Here is an 18,844-nt window from a genome sequence, read left to right as displayed (position 1 = left end):
TAATTTGCTGGAAAGATTCATAGTACTGAAAGCTTGTATATTCTCAGTAACCAGCCAAAGGAAGAGATATATGGGGTGGAGTTGTGGAGAGGTCCAAATGAAATGGAAGAGTTCCTTGACCCTCCTCTCAGGATGTGCAACAGGGATGTGGCTCACCTGTTTGGTGGCTGCTGCTGCTGCTCAAACCCTCGACAGGAGGGGGAGCATGCAGACAGGCAGGTGCAGGAGCTGGGGCAAGTGCTTTGGGCTCCAGCCCCATAGTAGTGTCTAGGTGTGGGTGCCTGCAGCCCCGGTGCTACAATACTCTTTTAGCCTTGCAGTCCTCAGATGGCTTAAGTGTTAACCAGCTCAATAGGCCCTCTGCCTTTTCACAAGGGCAGAGAGCCAGTGTGACAGCTTTCTGTATCCTGAGTTCTTGACTAGAGTCCTCAAAGAATTGGGTCACACAAGGGCTTGAAGGATGAATATGGGGGTTTTAATGAGTGGTGGAGGTGGCTCTCAGTGGGATGGATCAGGAGCTGGAAGGGGAGATGGAGTGGGAAGATGATCTTTCCCTGGAGTTTGGTCATCCCACAGCTGAACTCCTCTCAGTGTTCAGGCATTCTTTCTCTTCTTTTTCTCTGCTGTACCATTCTGCCATTCACCTGCTTGTCTCCTTGTCTGCTTCTGGAACCTGGAATTCAGAGTTACTAAGGGTACAGGATTGAGGCGGGGGGATGTAGCAAGCCAAAAGGCAACTTTTTGGGCACAAAAACAGAAGTACCTGTTCCCACATAAGGCCATGAGTTTCCAGGTTTGAGTGAGGCCTTTGCCAGGGAACTGCCTTCTACCCAGTATTTCCATGTCTCCTATCCATATCACAAATGCTGAGCTTTCTGCTTTCCTCTACCCATGGATCCATGGCCAGCGTCACTTCTTCTTCGCCACTGTGGTCTACAATACCTATATAATGCAAAGCTCATCCTACCCTCTGTGTCCAGGGGTTTTATTCAAGCTTCATGATTGATTGATTCATTGCCCACAGGAAGAATGTAGGCACCAGCTCTCCATTTCCCAGGTCAGGCTAACATCATGAGGGCCCACCATTACACAACTTATTTTGAGACTAGGTCTCACTCTGTCACCCAGGCTAGAGTGCAGTGGTGCCATCACAACTCACTACAGCCTCAACCTCCTGGGCTCAAGTAATCCTCCCACCTCAGCCTCCCAAGTACCTGAGATCACAGGCATATGCTGCCACACCTGGCTGATTTTTAATAATTATTTGTATGGATGGGGTCTCACTATGTTAGCCAAGTTGGTCTTGAACTCCTGGGCTGAAGTTATTCTCTCACCTCAGCCTCCCAAAGTGCTGGGATTACAGACATGAGCCACGGACGGCACTCAGGCCATGAATCACTTTATTAGCACTAACTAGCCTTGTGGTCTGAGGGGCCGAACAAGAATAACAAAGACATTCCCATCACTTAGGAAATTCCAAGAGTTTAGATATTGCCTCCTAGGAGCCAGGACAAAGGCCAGGTCTCTCCTTCGATGAGGCCAGATTCTTTATTGAGAAGAATTCTCTGTTGACCAGAAAAGGTTCTGTGATTCTTACTGGAAAAGTAGGGTAAACACATGGTAAACAAAAGGCCAATCTAATGATCTGCAGTCATGAGTTAACTGAGGGATACCCTTGTTAGCTACAAGTGATAATAACGTAAGGAAGAAAAAATAATTTTCTCTACCATTCAGTTCTTCAGTGGGACTCCCTGTAACAAAAGGCAGGTTAACTGGAGAAAAAGTTTATTAACATGTATATTTTCACATATACAAGAAAGAAATCTAAGGAATAACTTTTTAGAGTACAGGAAAAAAAGAGTATGGGAAAAAGCCTGGTTAAGATGAGACAGCCAGGAAAAGCACCTTACACAAAGGTAAGATTTGCTTTGTGAAGGCGCTTTCTCTATTTAGTCATCCCTCTCCTTTGCGCAAAGAAGACATCCTTTCTGAGGAGAACAAAGATCACCTCCGCCATCAAACAAACCACTTGGAAGCAAAGCCCCTTATCTGAGAAATTCAAGAAGTAATTACACTTCCCTATTATCTTGTGAAAGGAAAATAAATCTCAGGACCCCAAAATCACTAAGCCAAGGGAAAAGTCAAGCTAAGAACTACATCAGGCAAACCTGCCTCCCATTTTGTTACAGCTAAAAATAAGAGTTACATCCGTTCCTCACAATTTGCCCACAGGGAAATTCCTTGTGGGCCTCAAGATCTTTACCTTTAAAAAGTTCTGCTGAATTTCAGTCTGACAATAAACTGATAGCTTATCTTCACAGATGCAGGACAGAAAGTCATCCCTCTGCTTACCTGAAACAAATGCGTATCTGTTCTGCCCTATGGTTTATGTAAAAATGCAGATTCATTGAGCCATACTAAATTGTGTATTCAGTGGAAGGCTAATCAAGGACTCAAAAGAATGTAACCTTTTGTCTCTCATCTACTTATGACCTGGAAGTTCCCCCAAGTCCTCACCTCCTTCAAGTTGTCCCACCTTACCCAATCAAACCAATGTACATCTTATACATATTGATTCATGTCTCACGTCTCCCTAATATGTATAAAAGCAAGCTGTACCCCCAAGCACCTTGGGCACATGTCATAAGGACCTCCTGAGGGTGCATCACAGGTGCATCCTTAACCTTGGCTAAATTTTCTAAATTGGTTGAGATCCATCTCAGATATTTTGGGTGTACAATCTAAAGCAAACTGCACTATGGGAGCAACTCCCATCTCAAACAAAACAAAACAAAACAAAACAAATAACACAAGCCTTCCTATTACATGCCATAAAAGGTTGTCTTCTTTCCCTTCCCTCAAAATTTTCAGGTCAAATGTCAGAAGCTGTTACGAAGGTCCAATCACTCTGAACTAGAATTGTTCTCTTCACTTAAAATTTCTCAAGCCTAACTTCTTTTTGGGTCCTGCAAGCCAGGAAAATGTCTCAGAATTGAAACCACTTGTTTACAGTGTAAGAAATGAGAGAAGTATGATCCAAAAAGAGGATCCCTTTCCCCTTCAGAGAAATAATGCCTTTATCCAAGGACTGGAGATTAGTGTTTGAGGCAGAATAAAAGCACGGTAAAATGATTCTATGGTTTGAATCTTGGCTTTCGGATTGCTTTCTTTGGTAGTATACCTGTTTTTATGAAATTACTACTAATAAGAGTAAAATGTAGTAGAGGTGGTGGTATCTTTCACTCATTGAACATTCAAGTGGCAGACATTACATGAAGTACTTTATGTACACTCTTTCAATCACCCATAGTATCCTTGAGATTAACACTGACTATATTTAATAAATGTCCTTTTCTGCATTAACCCATTTGAACCCTACATCCTTGAGGTAGGAGTCACTATTATTTCCCTCATTTGCAGAATAGTTTATAATTGCTAGAGCCAGGCCTAAGCTACTATGCAGTATAAAACTAAGTGTACAAAACCATGAAGAAATCATGAAAGTGCCTTCAGTATAGCCAGAAAATAACACTTCTAATTAATCAGAGAAATACATGTTGTGTCAGTCACTTTATCTCCTTTAGCAAAGCAAATCTTACCAGGTCTTGGTTGGCTGTAACTGAAACTATTTCCTCACGTTTAATGTAAATGAATACAAAATTCTAGGCTATAAATTTCTTCCTTTGACACAGTTTTACTTTTTATCTTACTATTAAAACATCTTGTTACCATCCAGGTGTGGTGGGGCTCACGCCTATAATCCCAGCACTTTGGGAGGCTGAAGTGGGCAAATCACCTGAGGTCAGGCGTTCAAGACCAGCTTGGCCAACATGGTGAAATCCCGTCTCTACTAAAAATACAAAACTTAGCTGATTGTGGTGGTGGGTACCTGCAATCCCAGTTACTCCAGAGGCTAAGGCCAGAAAATTGCTTGAACCTGGGAGGGGCAGAGATTGCAGTGAGCCAAGATTGCGCCATTGCACTCCAGCCTGGGCAACAAGAGCAGAAGTCTGTCTCAAAAAAAAATCTGCTATCTGATCGTTGTTCCTTTAGTGATGTTTCTCTGATAGATTCAGAAGATTGTCTTTGATGCTCTTATTTGCTCTACAATGCATCCAGGTGTAGGAAATTTCTTAAATTATCTGGGTAGCACTTAATAAACTAACCCAGTAACGTTATTTTTTTTAATTCTAGAAAACAAAGTATTTTTTTAATCCAGTGTATTCACTTGATTTTTCTAGTCTTATTACTGCTTTATTTCCGACATGCTGTTATATAGTAATGACAAAACAGACAAGATGCCGAATCTCATAGAGATCATGAGGCAGACAGATTAAAAACAGTAAGATATTTTGTGGGGAAGAGAGAGAACAGGAACATTCAGTCTAGCTGAAATGTGAGCTAAAATCAAACTAGCAAGCAGCTATCATGCACCTATCTGAGTTAGGAATACAGATAAATGTCAAGTCCAAACAATAATGGATTGATCCATGATGGATTTAATCTTGAAGTTGCTAGGTGCCTCTCTTCAGGTCTGCTCTGACCTCAATTTTCCAATCTTGTCCCCTAAGGAAAGATTAAACCTGTCTTGTGGCGAGAAGTGTGAAATTCCAGTACAACTTCTCTTGCTCCCTGGTGCTAATATGAAGGGGAATCAATAGAAAATGTAGAAACAAGTGTAAGTACAACATGCACAGGATAAAGCAAAGCATCTTGCCACTCCATTCTCACAAATGTGCCTGTGTCTGCTTCTCAGTGCTAACTACTCATGTGAGACATCTCAACTCAATAAAACATTAAAATGGATTTTTGTCTCAAATCATTTAAATACCCACACAGAATCTAGTGTTCCATGGCACTCCCAAATCCTTACACGAGTCCAGTAATAAATGGTAGAGACTAAGAGAGGCAAGATAATACCTGTAACTGATCTGTTCTCACCAGGGATTCTTCTGCCACGTATTTCATCTACAGTAAGAAAAATCATTTTTATTAACATTCCCCAAACTTCATTATTTAACACACCTATCATAGTTTCTGCTATGCAAAATTAATCCATGGTAATACAGATTATGAAAGCGATTCACCATGGAATGGGGTTATTAACTAAGAGGGCAAAGAGAAACTTACTAAATGCTAATGTGGATGAAAAAGAAGTAGATATAGGCCAAGTGTGGTGGCTCACACCTGCAATCCCAGGACTTTGGCAGGCCGAGGCAGGCAGATCACCTGAGATCAGGAGTTAGAGACCATCCTGACCAATATGGAGAAACCCCATCTCTACTAAAAATACAAAATTAGCCAGGCATAGTTGCACATGCCTGTAATCCCAGCTACTCAGGAAGCTGAGGCAGGAGAATCACTTGAACCCGGGAGGCAGAGGTTGCGGTGGGCCAAGACTGTGCCACTGCACTCTGGCCTGTGCAACAAGAACAAAACTGTCTCAAAAACAAAACAAAACAAAACAAAACAAAAAACAGGTGGATATAGACGAAAAGTGTAAATCAAGCTAGCACTTACAAGATTTTTGCATTGTGCTGAAAGAAAATTGCAGGCTGGATGTGGTAGCTTCTGCTATTGGGAGGCCAAGGCAGGATGACTGCTTGAGGCCAAAAATTGGAGATGGCTAGACAATAAATAGTTCACAAATGCCTAGGCAACAGTTCGCAAAATAAGCTTTAAAAACAAAACAAACAAAAAAACTAAGCTCTACAAGAAAGTTTAAAAATTAGGCATGGTGGCAACCGTCTGCAATCCCTGCTGTTCAGGAGGCTCAGTGGAAGAATCCCTGGAGTTGGAGGCTACAGTGAACTATAATCATGCTACTGCACCCAAGCCTGGATGAGAGCGAGAACTCGTCTGACAAAAAAAAAAAAAAAAAAGACATGTTTGTGTTATGACTATACTATTTTACAACTAACGTTTCTTTTTAAAATGAAAAAAGAAACAAGAGGCCTTGCTTTGATCACTGTAATTGTATGGGTTGCAGTAGAGAGTATTTAGCATGAGGAGAACCAAGCATACATTATTTTAAAATATTCCAAAATACCTTAGAGAAGAGAAATAGTTCACATAATGCTACTCTTATTAGGGTGCTTTAGGAAAGACAGTGAAGGATATAGAGGAATTTAAAATGCTAAGACTCAAGAAGACATAAAAGATAATGACATGCTTGTGGGGACAATCTATAGATTCGTTTGGCTAAAGGAGACATTAAGATTTCTAAAAAGGGTAATGGAAAAAATTACGAACAACTTAATTCATTCTTTAGACCTCATTTAGCCTCAAACTGGAACCTGTGAACATAAGCTCAGGAGTAAGTTTTATGAGCATATTTCAACCAAATGTAAATAAATTATAAGCATATTCTAGACTACGTGGTTAATTAAGTAGAAATTCAGAACTAAAATAATTCTTTGAAATAAAGACAGAAGCACTTATTTAATGTTCTTCATGAAAAAACTAAGGCTTTGTAGGCTTCTTATAAAATCTTACCTCTAACTGCTAAAACTAAAAAAAATCACATACAATTGCTAAAGTATTGGTGAAAGATTTCATCACACATGTTGGATTGGAAATGTTTAAGTACCACCTCCACCATAACTCCTGACACTTTCAACCATCTAATAATATGGAATAGTGACTCACTAAAGAAATAAAGCTAAAAAATGTATTTTTTATACTTTGATTAGGTTCTGAAAGACAAGGCCTGGTTTAAGAATAATTTTTCATGTAAGACAAGACAGGGAGTATTTGTTTCCACATCAGGAAATGAGTTCCATCTATTCCCCTGTCCCTTACTAAAATCTGGAAACTTAAATGATTGTAAAAAATGAAACAAGTGTTTAACCCCCAGACAATAAAACAGAAGCAATGGCAAAGCAAGATTTTGGAAACTGAAAAATAAATGCATCAGTGTTACTTAGCTGACTGAATAGACTAGAGAACTGGAAGTCTCAGTTCTACATACATAGAGGTTTTCACTAAAAAAACACCAGGAGTAGTTAAAAGAAGCAGTTAAATACCAAGGTCCTATACCTCCTTGTAAAATGCTTACCACTCCCCCTTACAGTGGAAGACTCAGAATTAACTGCCTGGAAAGGGTAAACCAGTGGATGTCTGGAATATGAGAATCCAAATATAGACAGAGTACAGTATTTTACTGAAAACTGGGACATCTACATTTTGAACAGTAAAATCTCCAACACACTATCCCTCCATCCTCACCCCAAAAGGAAATTGGCAAATTATATACTCATATAGGACAAGTGATTAAAGAATTTCTCTCAGACACATATGTACATCTTCTCTCTCATATACATACTGACATTTGGGTGAGCCTCAAATAAATGGTCTAGTGAAATCAAAGCGGAGTAAAATCCACCTATTGAGAACACTCATGCATGAAACTTAGGCAGATTTCTTGTAGCTCTCAAATTTGAGGAACAATAAATGATCCAAAGGCATTAGAAGAAGCATCAAAATAAAAGCAGACTAAACCAACAGAAGAATCATTTAATGAAACAGACTATGCAGACAGGAGAATTTTTTTTTATAATTTCTAGGCAGAAGTGCCAGTGGTGGTGCCTCAAACATGTGATCCCAGTGCTTCAGGAAGCAAACATGGGGGGATACCCTGAGGCCAGGAACTCAAGAGCAGCTTAGACAACATAGCAAGACCCTACCTCTAACAAAATTTTTTTAAAAACATTATCTGGGCAGGCCAGACACGGTGGCTCATGCCTGTAATCCCAGCACTTTGGGAAGCCAAGGAGGGTGGATCACAAGGTCAAGAGACTGAGACCATCCTGGCCAACATGGTTCTACCAAAAATAAAAGATCACCATACGCCTGTAGTCCCAGCTACTCAGGAGGCTGAGGCAGGAGAATTACTTGAAGCCAGGAGGTGGAGGTTGCAGCGAGCTTAGGTGACAGAGTGAGACACCGTCTTGAGACAAAAAGAAAAAACAAAAAACATTATTTGGACATAGTAGCATATGCCTATAGTCCCAGATACTCGGAAAGCTGAGGTGATAGGATGGCTTGAGCCCAGAAATTCAAGACTGTAGTGAGCTATGATTGCACCACTGCACTCCAACCTGGACAACACCAAGACCATGTCTCTATAAAAAAAAAAAAAGATCTAGGAAGAAAAAGGAGCACACATTAAAAAGACGAAAGTCTCCAAGAAATCATTCTAAAAAATTTCTATGAATTAAAAGAAAGATTTTCAGACTGAGCTTTTAAAAGATTAAAACAAAAAAAAAAATAAGATCCACACCAAGAAGATGGGCATGATGGCACATGCCTGTAGTCTGAGTTACTTGAGTGACTAAGGTGAAAAGGTTAACTTGAAATCAGGAAATCAAATCAAGTCTATGCAACACAGCAGGACTCTTGTCTCTTTAAAAAAAGAAAAAAAGGCTGACCGAGGGGGTTCACGCCTATAATCTCAGCACTTTGGGAGGCCAAGGCAGGCTGATCACCTGAGGTCGGGAGTTCGAAACCAGCATGACCAAACATGGAGAAACCCATCTCTAACTACAAAATTAGCTGGGCGTGTTGGTGTATGCCTATAATCCCAGCTACTAGTAGGGAGGCTGGGGGAGAATGGCTTCAAAGGGGAGGTAGAGGCTGTGGTGAGCCAAAATGGCGCCACTGCACTCCAGCCTAGGCAACAAGAGTAAAACTCCATCTCAAAAAGGAAAAAAGAGGCCAAGCGCGGTGGCTCACGCCTGTAATCCCAGCACTTTGGGAGGCCGAGGCGGGTGGATCACAAGGTCAAGAGATCAAGACCATCCTGGTCAACATGGTGAAACCCCGTCTCTACTAAAAATACAAAAAATTATCTGGGCATAGTGGTGCGTGCCTTTAATCCCAGCTACTCGGGAGGCTGAGTCAGGAGAATTGCCTGAACCCAGAAGGCAGAGGTTGCGGTGAGCTGAGATCGCGCCATTGCACTCCAGCCTGGGTAACAAGAATGAAAACTCTGTCTCACAAAAAATTTTAAAAAAAAGAAAGAAAGAAAAAGAAAAAAAGAAAAAAGAAAAAAGAAAAAATCCTTAAGGACACATCACTGCGTTATTACTTTAGAATATAAAAGACAAAGAAACATTAAAATTTCACATTAACAAAAGGCAGGAAATTTCCTTCAACAGACTAGAAATCAAAGTGGCAATAGGGCCAGATCTAAGAGCACACACCTGGAATCCCAGCTCTTTGGGAGGCTGAGGCGGAGGAACTGCTTGAGCCCAGGAATTGAGGACCAGCCTGGGTAACATAGTGAGAACCTGTCTTCACAAAAAAATTTAAAACTTAGCAGGGCATTTGGTACATGGCTTTAGTCCAACCTATATTGGTGGCTGAGGCAGGAGGATCACCCGAGCCCATGAGGTCAAGGATACAGTGAGCTATATTCATGCCTGGGTGACAGAATGAGATCCTGTCTCAAAAAAATAAAAAGTTATCATTAATTTTCTTTCCTACAACACTGCAAGTTCTCAGACAACACAACAACTTTCAAAAATACTAAGGAGAAAATAATAATTAATCTAAAATCCCAAACCAAAACTATCCATCAAAATGTAGGAATACAACAAAAACACAGCCAGATATTCAAGTTCTGAAAAAATTCATTTCCCTTGAATACTTTTCTCAGGAAAACACAGGACAACATAATCCATCAAAATAAAGGAGTAAACCAAGGAAAAAAAAAGAGAGATCCAGCCCGGCATGGTGGTTCATGCTTCTAATCCCAGCACTTTGGAAGGCCAGGGTGGGTGGATCACCTGAGGTCAGGAGTTTGAGACCAGCCTGGCCAACATGGTGAAACCCCAACTACTAAAAATACAAAAATTAGCTGGGCATGGTGGCGGGCACCTGCAATCCCAGCTTATCAGAAGGATGAGGCAGGACAATCGCTTGAACCCAGGAAGCAGAGGCTGCAGTGAGCCCAAATAGTACCACTGCACTCCAGCCTGGGGGAGAAGAGCAAGACTCCATCTTTAAAAAAAAAAAAAAAAGAGAGAAGGCCGGGCGCGGTGGCTCAAGCCTGTAATCCCAGCACTTTGGGAGGCCGAGGCGGGTGGATCACAAGGTCGAGAGATCGAGACCATCCTGGTCAACGTGGTGAAACCCCGTCTCTACTAAAAATACAAAAAATTAGCTGGGCATGGTGGCGCATGCCTGTAGTCCCAGCTACTCAGGAGGCTGAGGCAGGAGAATTGCTTGAACCCAGGAGGCGGAGGTTGCGGTGAGCCGAGATCGCGCCATTGCTCTCCAGCCTGGGTAACAAGAGCGACACTCTGTCTCAAAAAAAAAAAAAGAGAGAGTGTGTTCCAGTAAACGGTAGTTCCAAACCATGAAAGACCCAACAGAAATACCCAGAAGGATGGTAAAGGAAGGTTCCAGATGGAATCAGTTCTATAGTCCAGACTAGAATAAACAATGTTCCAAGGGGTGGAGGAGATAGGATATATTTGCAGGGGGACATTTACTACTGAATCATGTGATATGTTTACTTCCAGAGAGTTTAGATATAAATTACAGGTAGGTAAAACAACAGCAAGTATTAACTTCAGGAGAAAAAAAATGCTGTACAAGAATGAAAATACAATAGCATTCTTCGACTCACTGCAACCTCTGCTTTCTGGGTTCACGGAGAATTCTCCTGCCTCAGCCTCCTGAGTAGCTGGGACTATAGGCGCCCACCACCACACCTGGCTAATTTTTGTATTTTTAGTAGAGATGCAGTTTTATCATGTTGGCCAGGATGGTCTTATCTCCTGACACACTCAACTCGGCCTCCCAAAGCGCTGGGATTACAGGTGTAAGCCACCTCACCCAGACAGTAATAGCATATAGCATGGCTTTAGTAATACTTACACAGCCATGATAAAAGTAACTACTGAGCCAATCAAAAATTATTTTATAACTATAGTCAAAAGATATACGGGATCTTTATTTCATGTTTGAAGTAGTGAGAGGTGGTAGGAAAGCACACTTTTAGAGAAGGTATTTCTAAGTAATTTTAAGCATTTGCTCAAAATTTGAGGAACAGTAAATGATTCCAAGACATTTGAAGAACCATAAAAACAAAAACAAAAAAACAAAAAACCACTCAGCTAAACTAAGGGAAGACTCAAATGACTATGGGTGGATGGCAGGGAGAGCTTTATAGATAGTAGGCTGAACTTGGTGGCTCACGCCTGTAATTCCAGCACTTTGAGAGGCCGAGGTCTAACAATTAGAAGAATAAAGTTGTCATTTATTAACTAAGGAAAATGCAAAAGCAGCAAATTTGGATTAAACAAAAAGCAAAGTGCAGATACAGAATAGAGTTATCAAGCACCTAGTAAGCAGTTGGATACGTGAATCTAGAATTCAAGAGAAAGGTTCTGGCTGAAGATATAAATCTGAGTCATCAGCATAGTTCGTATTAAAGAAATGAAGTAAGACCATCAAGAGAATCACAAAATGGGCTTAGGACATTCCAATGTTTCAAGGACAGAAAAGGAAACAGCAAAGGAAACTCAGAAAGAGCCAGAGAAATATGGAGAAAAATCAGGCAAATATGTTTGCTAGGAGCCAAACAAAGTAACTTTTATGGAGAAGAGTCAATCATATGAAATGCTGCTAATAGATCAAGTGAAATGAGATCACTGCTGCCACAAGAGACCTTAAAAAAAAATGGCTCCAATGGAGACAAATATCTTACAGGAATGGGTTTAGGAAAAAAACAGAATAAACTAAAAACAATGAATACAGACAAGCAATTTTGCTATAATAGAACTCTTTTTTTCAAGAAGTTTTGCTATAAAAGAAATGAGATATTTCAGTTGGCTCAAGCTAAGACATAACAATATATCCATAGTATGTAAGAAAGGACAGATAGGCATAGATGCTAGGTTTACAGATCCAATGGTGACAACTTTTAAAGTTTCCTTTCTGATTGCATCTATTTTCTCACGGAAATAGGGAGCAAAATGAGAGGAAAGAGATATGAGACATATAATGACAGAGATAAAACTATGAAATAGTCATTTAGGACAATGTAAGAGGAAAGACTAGATCACTAATGACAAGATCATGAATTTCAAGCAAGCCTAGGTCAGCATGCTGATGTGATGGGTAAACATTTTCACTTAAACAAATAAACCTGCTCTATAGTCTTTTGTTTAACCAAATGTTCTATCAAAAATTTTTCACCATCACCAAAGAACTTATCCACGTAACCAAAAACCAGAAGTACCCTAAAAACTACTGAAATAAAAATTTAAATGCCAGGCGCGGTGGCTCAAGCCTGTAATCCCAGCACTTTGGGAGGCCGAGGCGGGTGGATCACGAGGTCAAGAGATCGAGACCATCCTGGTCAACATGGTGAAACCCCATCTCTACTAAAAATACAAAAAATTAGCTGGGCAAGGTGGTGCGTGTCTGTAATCCCAGCTACTCAGGAGGCTGAGGCAGAATTGCCTGAACCCGGGAGGCGGAGGTTGCGGTGAGCCGAGATTGCGCCATTGCACTCCAGCCTGGGTAACAAGAGCGAAACTCCGTCTCAAAAAAAAAAAAAATTTAAAAGAAGAAAGACCTGTGTAAACATGGCACAGAAAAAACTTTTTAAAGTTTTTCTTAAGTGACAGTTCCATTTTCCTAAGTCGCAGATCATCTGGTCTGCATATGAATATATATGGCAACAACAGTAACATTTTTCCATGAAATAAACGCCAGCACAGAAACGCATGGTCCAGGGAGTATGTCCCCTCTCCAGGGTACATTCAGGATTTCTCTTCCTCATTGTCTGATATCCTTTCACACAGGGTCTAAACTGTGCCCATTTTGGCTTTTGTGTTGTTCTATTATGGATTCTGCATTACTTACATACTCCTAAGGCCTGTTCTCTTCTATCTGGTTCTGTTTAACCCACTACTATAAATTTTCAGGGTCTGCCTTGTTTCGCATTATATACTACCATTTCCAATTTTTTTTTTTTGAGATGGAGTTTTGCTCTTGTTACCCAGGCTGGAGTGCAATGGCGCGATCTCGGCTCACCGCAACCTCCGCCTCCTGGGTTCAGGCAATTCTCCTGCCTCAGCCTCCTGAGTAGCTGGGATTATAGGCACGCACCACCATGCCCAGCTTATTTTTTGTATTTTTAGTAGAGACGGGGTTTCACCATGTTGACCAGGTTGGTCTCGATCTCTCGACCTTGTGATCCACCCGCCTCGGCCTCCCAAAGTGCTGGGATTACAGGCTTGAGCCACCGTGCCCGGCCCCATTTCCAATTTCTATTCTTTTGTCAAGACCCTACAGTTTCATTCAGAAATTTCTCTTGTGCTAACAGAATATCCACTTGAAATCTTTATGACACACTCTGATAGTACTAGTGAATGAAACCAAGACAACAAAATAATATCAAATCCCACCAAGAGTCGATCTTTTGCTGCTATTGTACTAAGCTATGCCTAAAAGTATTTTAATGAGATTATCTTATAAGGAAAATTTGGTAACCTATCTCATAGAAATAAGACTTGAAAATCAAAGTTTCTTAAACAACAGACAGCATTATCCCGATCTACCCCCATGAAGAGCCTACTTCATAACTGAAGTACCAAAACCCCATGAACTGTATTACTAGAAGAAAAGACATTTACTAAACTTCCACAGGAAGACTGTATACATCTGGAAGTGGTTAAGTACACATCGGCCTGTATCCAAGAATAATACTCAGTCTCAAAAATTAACTGAAAATCTAAACTTAATATGGATACTTCTTTGTTTGTAATAAGGCTCAGAAAATTGCCATCTAATTAAGTACACATGGTACTAGTTACATGTCAACTGATATAATAAAAAAGGTTAAACGGACAATCTGTATTTCAAACCCAATACAGGGAAATCACTAGCTGCAAACAAGAACTTTTAAAAGCCATTCTTGGGCTCCAGTTTAAAACAAACATTCAGGACTGGAATCTTCAGAATTTTCTAGTATCTTGAATATCCCCATCTTCTCTTTAATTGGTCCTGAAGCATTCATTTGATCTAAGAGAAAAACATTAACACAGGAACAGTTTAGAAGGATAAGGAGAAATCACAAAAGAAACATTCAATATGATGCTATGAGAAGTGAGTCCTCAGTCCAAAATTATAAAACTCACAGTAATATAGGGCATGCTCTTCCTTTATTACCAGGATTTAATCGCAGCAAAAGCAAAAAGGTACACTATTCTTAATACAACAACTAGAATCAGCCTCTTGGGAGCATACAATCTAAAGCGTGAGTTTGCTAGTCAAAATCTCTTTTGCTGAATTTAAGCTGTAAGATAAATAAGTTGAAGAGCAATAAACAACATGAATTTGAATCATGTTCTCAGAAATGTTTTAAAAATAGGCCCAATCATGGTTAGTTTAAAAGCTGAAGAGCAAAACACCAAAAGCTTACCTTGAGAAACATTTTTTTTTTTTTTTTTTTTTTTGAGACGGAGTTTCGCTCTTGTTACCCAGGCTGGAGTGCAATGGCGCCATCTCGGCTCACCGCAACCTCCGCCTCCTGGGTTCAAGCAATTCTCCTGCCACAGCCTCCTGAGTAGCTGGGATTACAGGCACGTGCCACCATGCCCAGCTAATTTTTTTTTTGTATCTTTAGTAGAGACAGGGTTTCACCATGTTGACCAGGATGGTCTCGATCTCTTGACCTCGTGATCCACCCGCCTCGGCCTCCCAAAGTGCTGGGATTACAGGCTTGAGCCACCGCGCCCGGCCGAGAAACATTTTTAATCGATGACAATATGTAGTCTCTTAAAATCTTTATCAACATGACAGCTGTGAAATCAAATTTCTACCGATTTTAATTTGTATTATTGATTTCTAATCATCCTTGTATGTTCATGAAAGATTTCTCTCTTGATAATAGCTTCCTCTTATATTATCCATTTTTATTATCAACTTTTATTTATTTGCATATCCTAAACACTTCCTGTTATATGGTGCAAAAATTCTGTGATTTGTCTGTTTATGGTGTCATGTCATACAGCAGTCTTTCCTATTAATGTAATTAAAATACATAAAAACTGTCATATAATTTGTGATTTCTGTATTCAAAGGAATTCTTTCCTAATCCCAAAATCATAAATATATTTTTAAGTTAAAATTTTACCTTTAATACTTAGGTTTTGAACATATGAATTGCTAATTTATCTGAAGTTTTTAAGTACAGTGTGAGGTGAGGAGAATCTAAGTTAATTTTCCCCTATTCATTACCATTTCCCAAGATAATCTATTGATTAATAGGAATTTCCTATCTCTGGTTTGAAATGTCATTTGTCATTTATTAGTTTTTCATGAAAGTTTGGTAGTCTTTCTAGGTTCGCCATATTGTACCTCTAGTTAATTTATCCTATCATGTGCTAATTCTACCATCTTGATTATGACTTTTTAATTTTTAATAAGATGTTATACCTGGTATAAAATATCTTGTTCTTCAAAACTGTCTTGGATTTTGGCCTTTTACTACTCTTTCGAATAAATTTTAACAACAGTCTGTTCTATAAAAAGTCATTTTTGGATTTTTCTTTTTTTTTTTTAAGAAACAGTCTCCTTCGGTCACTCAGACTGGAGTGCAGTGGCACAATCTCGGCTCACTGTAACCTCTGCCTCTTGGGTTCTGACAATTCTGCCTCACCCTTCTGAGTAGCTAGGATTACAGGTGCCCACCACCACACCCAACTAATTTTTTGTATTTAGTACAGACAAGGTTTCACAGTGTTGCCCTGGCTAGTCTTGAACTCCTGAGCTCATGCAATCCACCCACCTCTGCCTCCCAAAGTGCCAGGATTACAGGCGTGAGCCACCACACCCAGCCATGATTCTGGGATTTTAATTAGAAGAAAAATTCAAGAATGTAAGTTAGTTTTGGGGAACATTGACTTACACTTTGTAATAACCATTCATATCCACAAATAGAGTTAAACCTGTATGTTTATTTAGTCTTTCAGTTAATGTCCTTCAATGTTTCATAATTCTGTCCTTATATAAATGTGTTAAAAATTGTTAAAACTTTTTTTTTTTTTTTTTTTTTTTTTTGAGACGGAGTTTCGCTCTTGTTACCCAGGCTGGAGTGCAATGGCGCGATCTCGGCTCACCGCAACCTCCGCCTCCTGGGTTTAGGCAATTCTCCTGCCTCAGCCTCCTGAGGAGCTGGGATTACAGGCACGTGCCACCATGCCCAGCTAATTTTTTGTATTTTTAGTAGAGACGGGGTTTCACCATGTTGACCAGGATGGTCTCGATCTCTCGACCTCGTGATCCACCCGCCTCGGCCTCCCAAAGTGCTGGGATTACAGGCTTGAGCCACCGTGCCCGGCAAAAATTGTTAAAACTTAATTGTAGGCATGCTACAGTTTTGTAGCTGTTGTAAAACCCTTCATTATTAAATAACTATTGTTGTTACACATATTATTAACAAGCAATCTTCTTAAATTCTATCTTAAAAGATTCTGAATTTCCTTGGACTTCCTATGAAGATAATCAAATCAGACCACCTGCAAATAAAACAATTTAGATTCTTTTTTTGTTTTTTAATCTTACGGTATTAGTTAAGACATCTTTTCCACATTGTATAATTACAGCGAAAGAGAGAGATTTTATCCTCATTTTAGTCGTTTTCTATATGAATATTCTTTATCACCAGAAGAACTTTGCTCTCCACAGCTAGTTTTAAGCATTATGGGGTCAGGCACAGGGGCTCATGCCTGTAATCCCAGCACTTTGGGAGGCTGAGGCAGGAAGATCACTTGAGCCCAGTAGTGTGAGACCAGCCTGGGCAACAGGGCAAACCCATCTCTACAAAATAAACAAAACAAAATTAGCAGGGCGTAGTAGTCACAACTGTAGTCCCATCAACTCAGGAGGCTGAGGTGTGAGAACAGACTGAGCCCAGCAGGTTCAAGCTGCAGCGAGCCGTGATCACATCACTGCACTCCAGCCTCAATGACAGAACAATGCCTCATCTCAAACCAAAAAAAATTATTAAGATGATTATAATGTTATGTCAAGTTGGGTTCTGGTACCTAATTATGTGATCATCTAGTTCTCCTTTTAATTAATATGAATCATATTAATATTTTCAGATGTTAAACAGTCTTACACACATTATATAATGTTGACTTTTAGTATATCTGAGATATGACCATGCTATTTTTCCCATATTTCTTCCTAAACTATTTCAAAGTTAAAATTCAAATAAACATACGAATTATCCAGAATATCTAAAACGATCTTGAAAAAGAACAAAACTAGACAAAGTATACTTCCCACAAAGCTACCTTAAGTCAGTGCAATACTGGTATAGAAATATCACAGAGATCAATGGGACAGAATTGAGAATACAGAAATAAACTTTATGTTTATGATCAAATGATTTTCATCAAGGATGACAAAGCAATCCAAAAGAAAAAGAATCACCTTTTTAAAAAATGGATATTGACATGCAAAATGATTAAAATTCACTGAAAATAAATCACAGACCTAAATGTAAGACCAAAAACTATAAAACTGTTAAAAAGAAAGCATCAAGACCGGCGGCATTAGGCAAAGAGTAGTTAGAGATGACACAAAAGTCATGAGTTACCAGAAAAATTTGTCAAAACTGGAATTCAACAAAATGTAAAACTTTTGCTCTTCAGAAAATACTAAATAAGAAAATGAAGAGAGAGTCCACAGAGGGGAAGAAACATTTGGAAAATGTATCTAATTAAAAAAAAACTTCTTACTACATATATTTTAATATTATTTTGATTCAATAAGACATAGAATTGAATTTTTAAATGAATAACGTATTTGAAAATACAGTATTATGACACTGTACCCAGTGCCATGCAGATACATGTTTAACAATTGGCTCTCAAAAGAAAAAAAAAAACCCAGGAACAATGGCTCATGTCTACAATCCCAGATTACTCCTGAGGCTGATGCTGGAGAGTCCCAAGAGCCTAGGAGTTTCAGGCTGCAATGAGCTATAGTTGAGTTCCTGCACTCCAGCTAGGGATACAAAGCAAGACCCTTTTTTGTTAAAAACAAAGACTCTGGAGAGTCCCAAGAGCCTAGGAGTTTCAGGCTGCAATGAGCTATAGTTGAGTTCCTGCACTCCAGCTAGGGATACAAAGCAAGACCCTTTTTTGTTAAAAACAAAGACTCGTCGGACGCGGTGGCTCACGCCTGTAATCCCAGCACTTTGGGAGGCTGAGGCGGGTGGATCACGAGGTCAAGAGATCGAGACCATCCTGGTCAACATGGTGAAACCCCGTCTCTACTAAAAATACAAAAATTAGCTGGGCATGGTGGCGCACGCCTGTAGTCCCAGCTACTAGGGAGGCTGAGGCAGGAGAATTGCTTGAACCCAGGAAGCAGAGGTTGCGGTGAGCTGAGATCGTGCCATTGCACTCCAGCCTGCGTAACAAGAGCAAAACTCTGTCTCAAAAAAAAAAAAAAAAAAAAACAAAGACTCAGGTTTGTAGTTTTTGTCTGTATCTATAATATGAACATTACTGCCATCACCAGTTTCAAAAGATCAATGTCACAATACAGTTGGGAAAAGAAGAACATTATACAGTATTTCCACCATACAGATGCAACAGAAAAATAATCGATAGCCTAGATGATAGCAATATGTTGCAAAATAATTAGGAAATTATGAAATACAAAATGTTATTTTTGTATTCATGGTCATTACTGCAGGCATCAGATCATTATTACATGGCATTCTAAAAGCTGATAAATAAAACAAGCAATCTATCCTGCCTCTCCTCTATCTCAGGAAAACTCTAAGGGAAAGTTCTTGAATAACCCA

General features: G+C 39.7%; 1 protein-coding gene across 4 annotated transcripts in view; it reads right to left on the bottom strand.

Annotated features, from left to right (window-relative positions):
- Positions 1-2,258: 2,258 nt before the first annotated feature.
- HELLS (helicase, lymphoid specific) overlaps positions 2,259-18,844 on the bottom strand; it is a 61,538-nt gene continuing 44,952 nt past the window's right edge. For all 4 annotated transcript variants that reach the window (XM_074382608.1, XM_039465355.2, XM_074382607.1 and 1 more), the window contains one exon: positions 2,259-14,040. In XM_074382608.1, coding sequence (XP_074238709.1) covers positions 13,946-14,040 — 95 coding nt within the window. In that variant the 3' untranslated portion in view covers positions 2,259-13,945. The remainder of the gene's footprint in view (positions 14,041-18,844) is intronic.

Source organism: Saimiri boliviensis, chromosome 12 (genome assembly GCF_048565385.1).
Source record: "Saimiri boliviensis isolate mSaiBol1 chromosome 12, mSaiBol1.pri, whole genome shotgun sequence".
Lineage (NCBI taxonomy): Eukaryota > Metazoa > Chordata > Mammalia > Primates > Cebidae > Saimiri > Saimiri boliviensis.
This window is presented reverse-complemented; position numbering and strand designations above follow the sequence as displayed.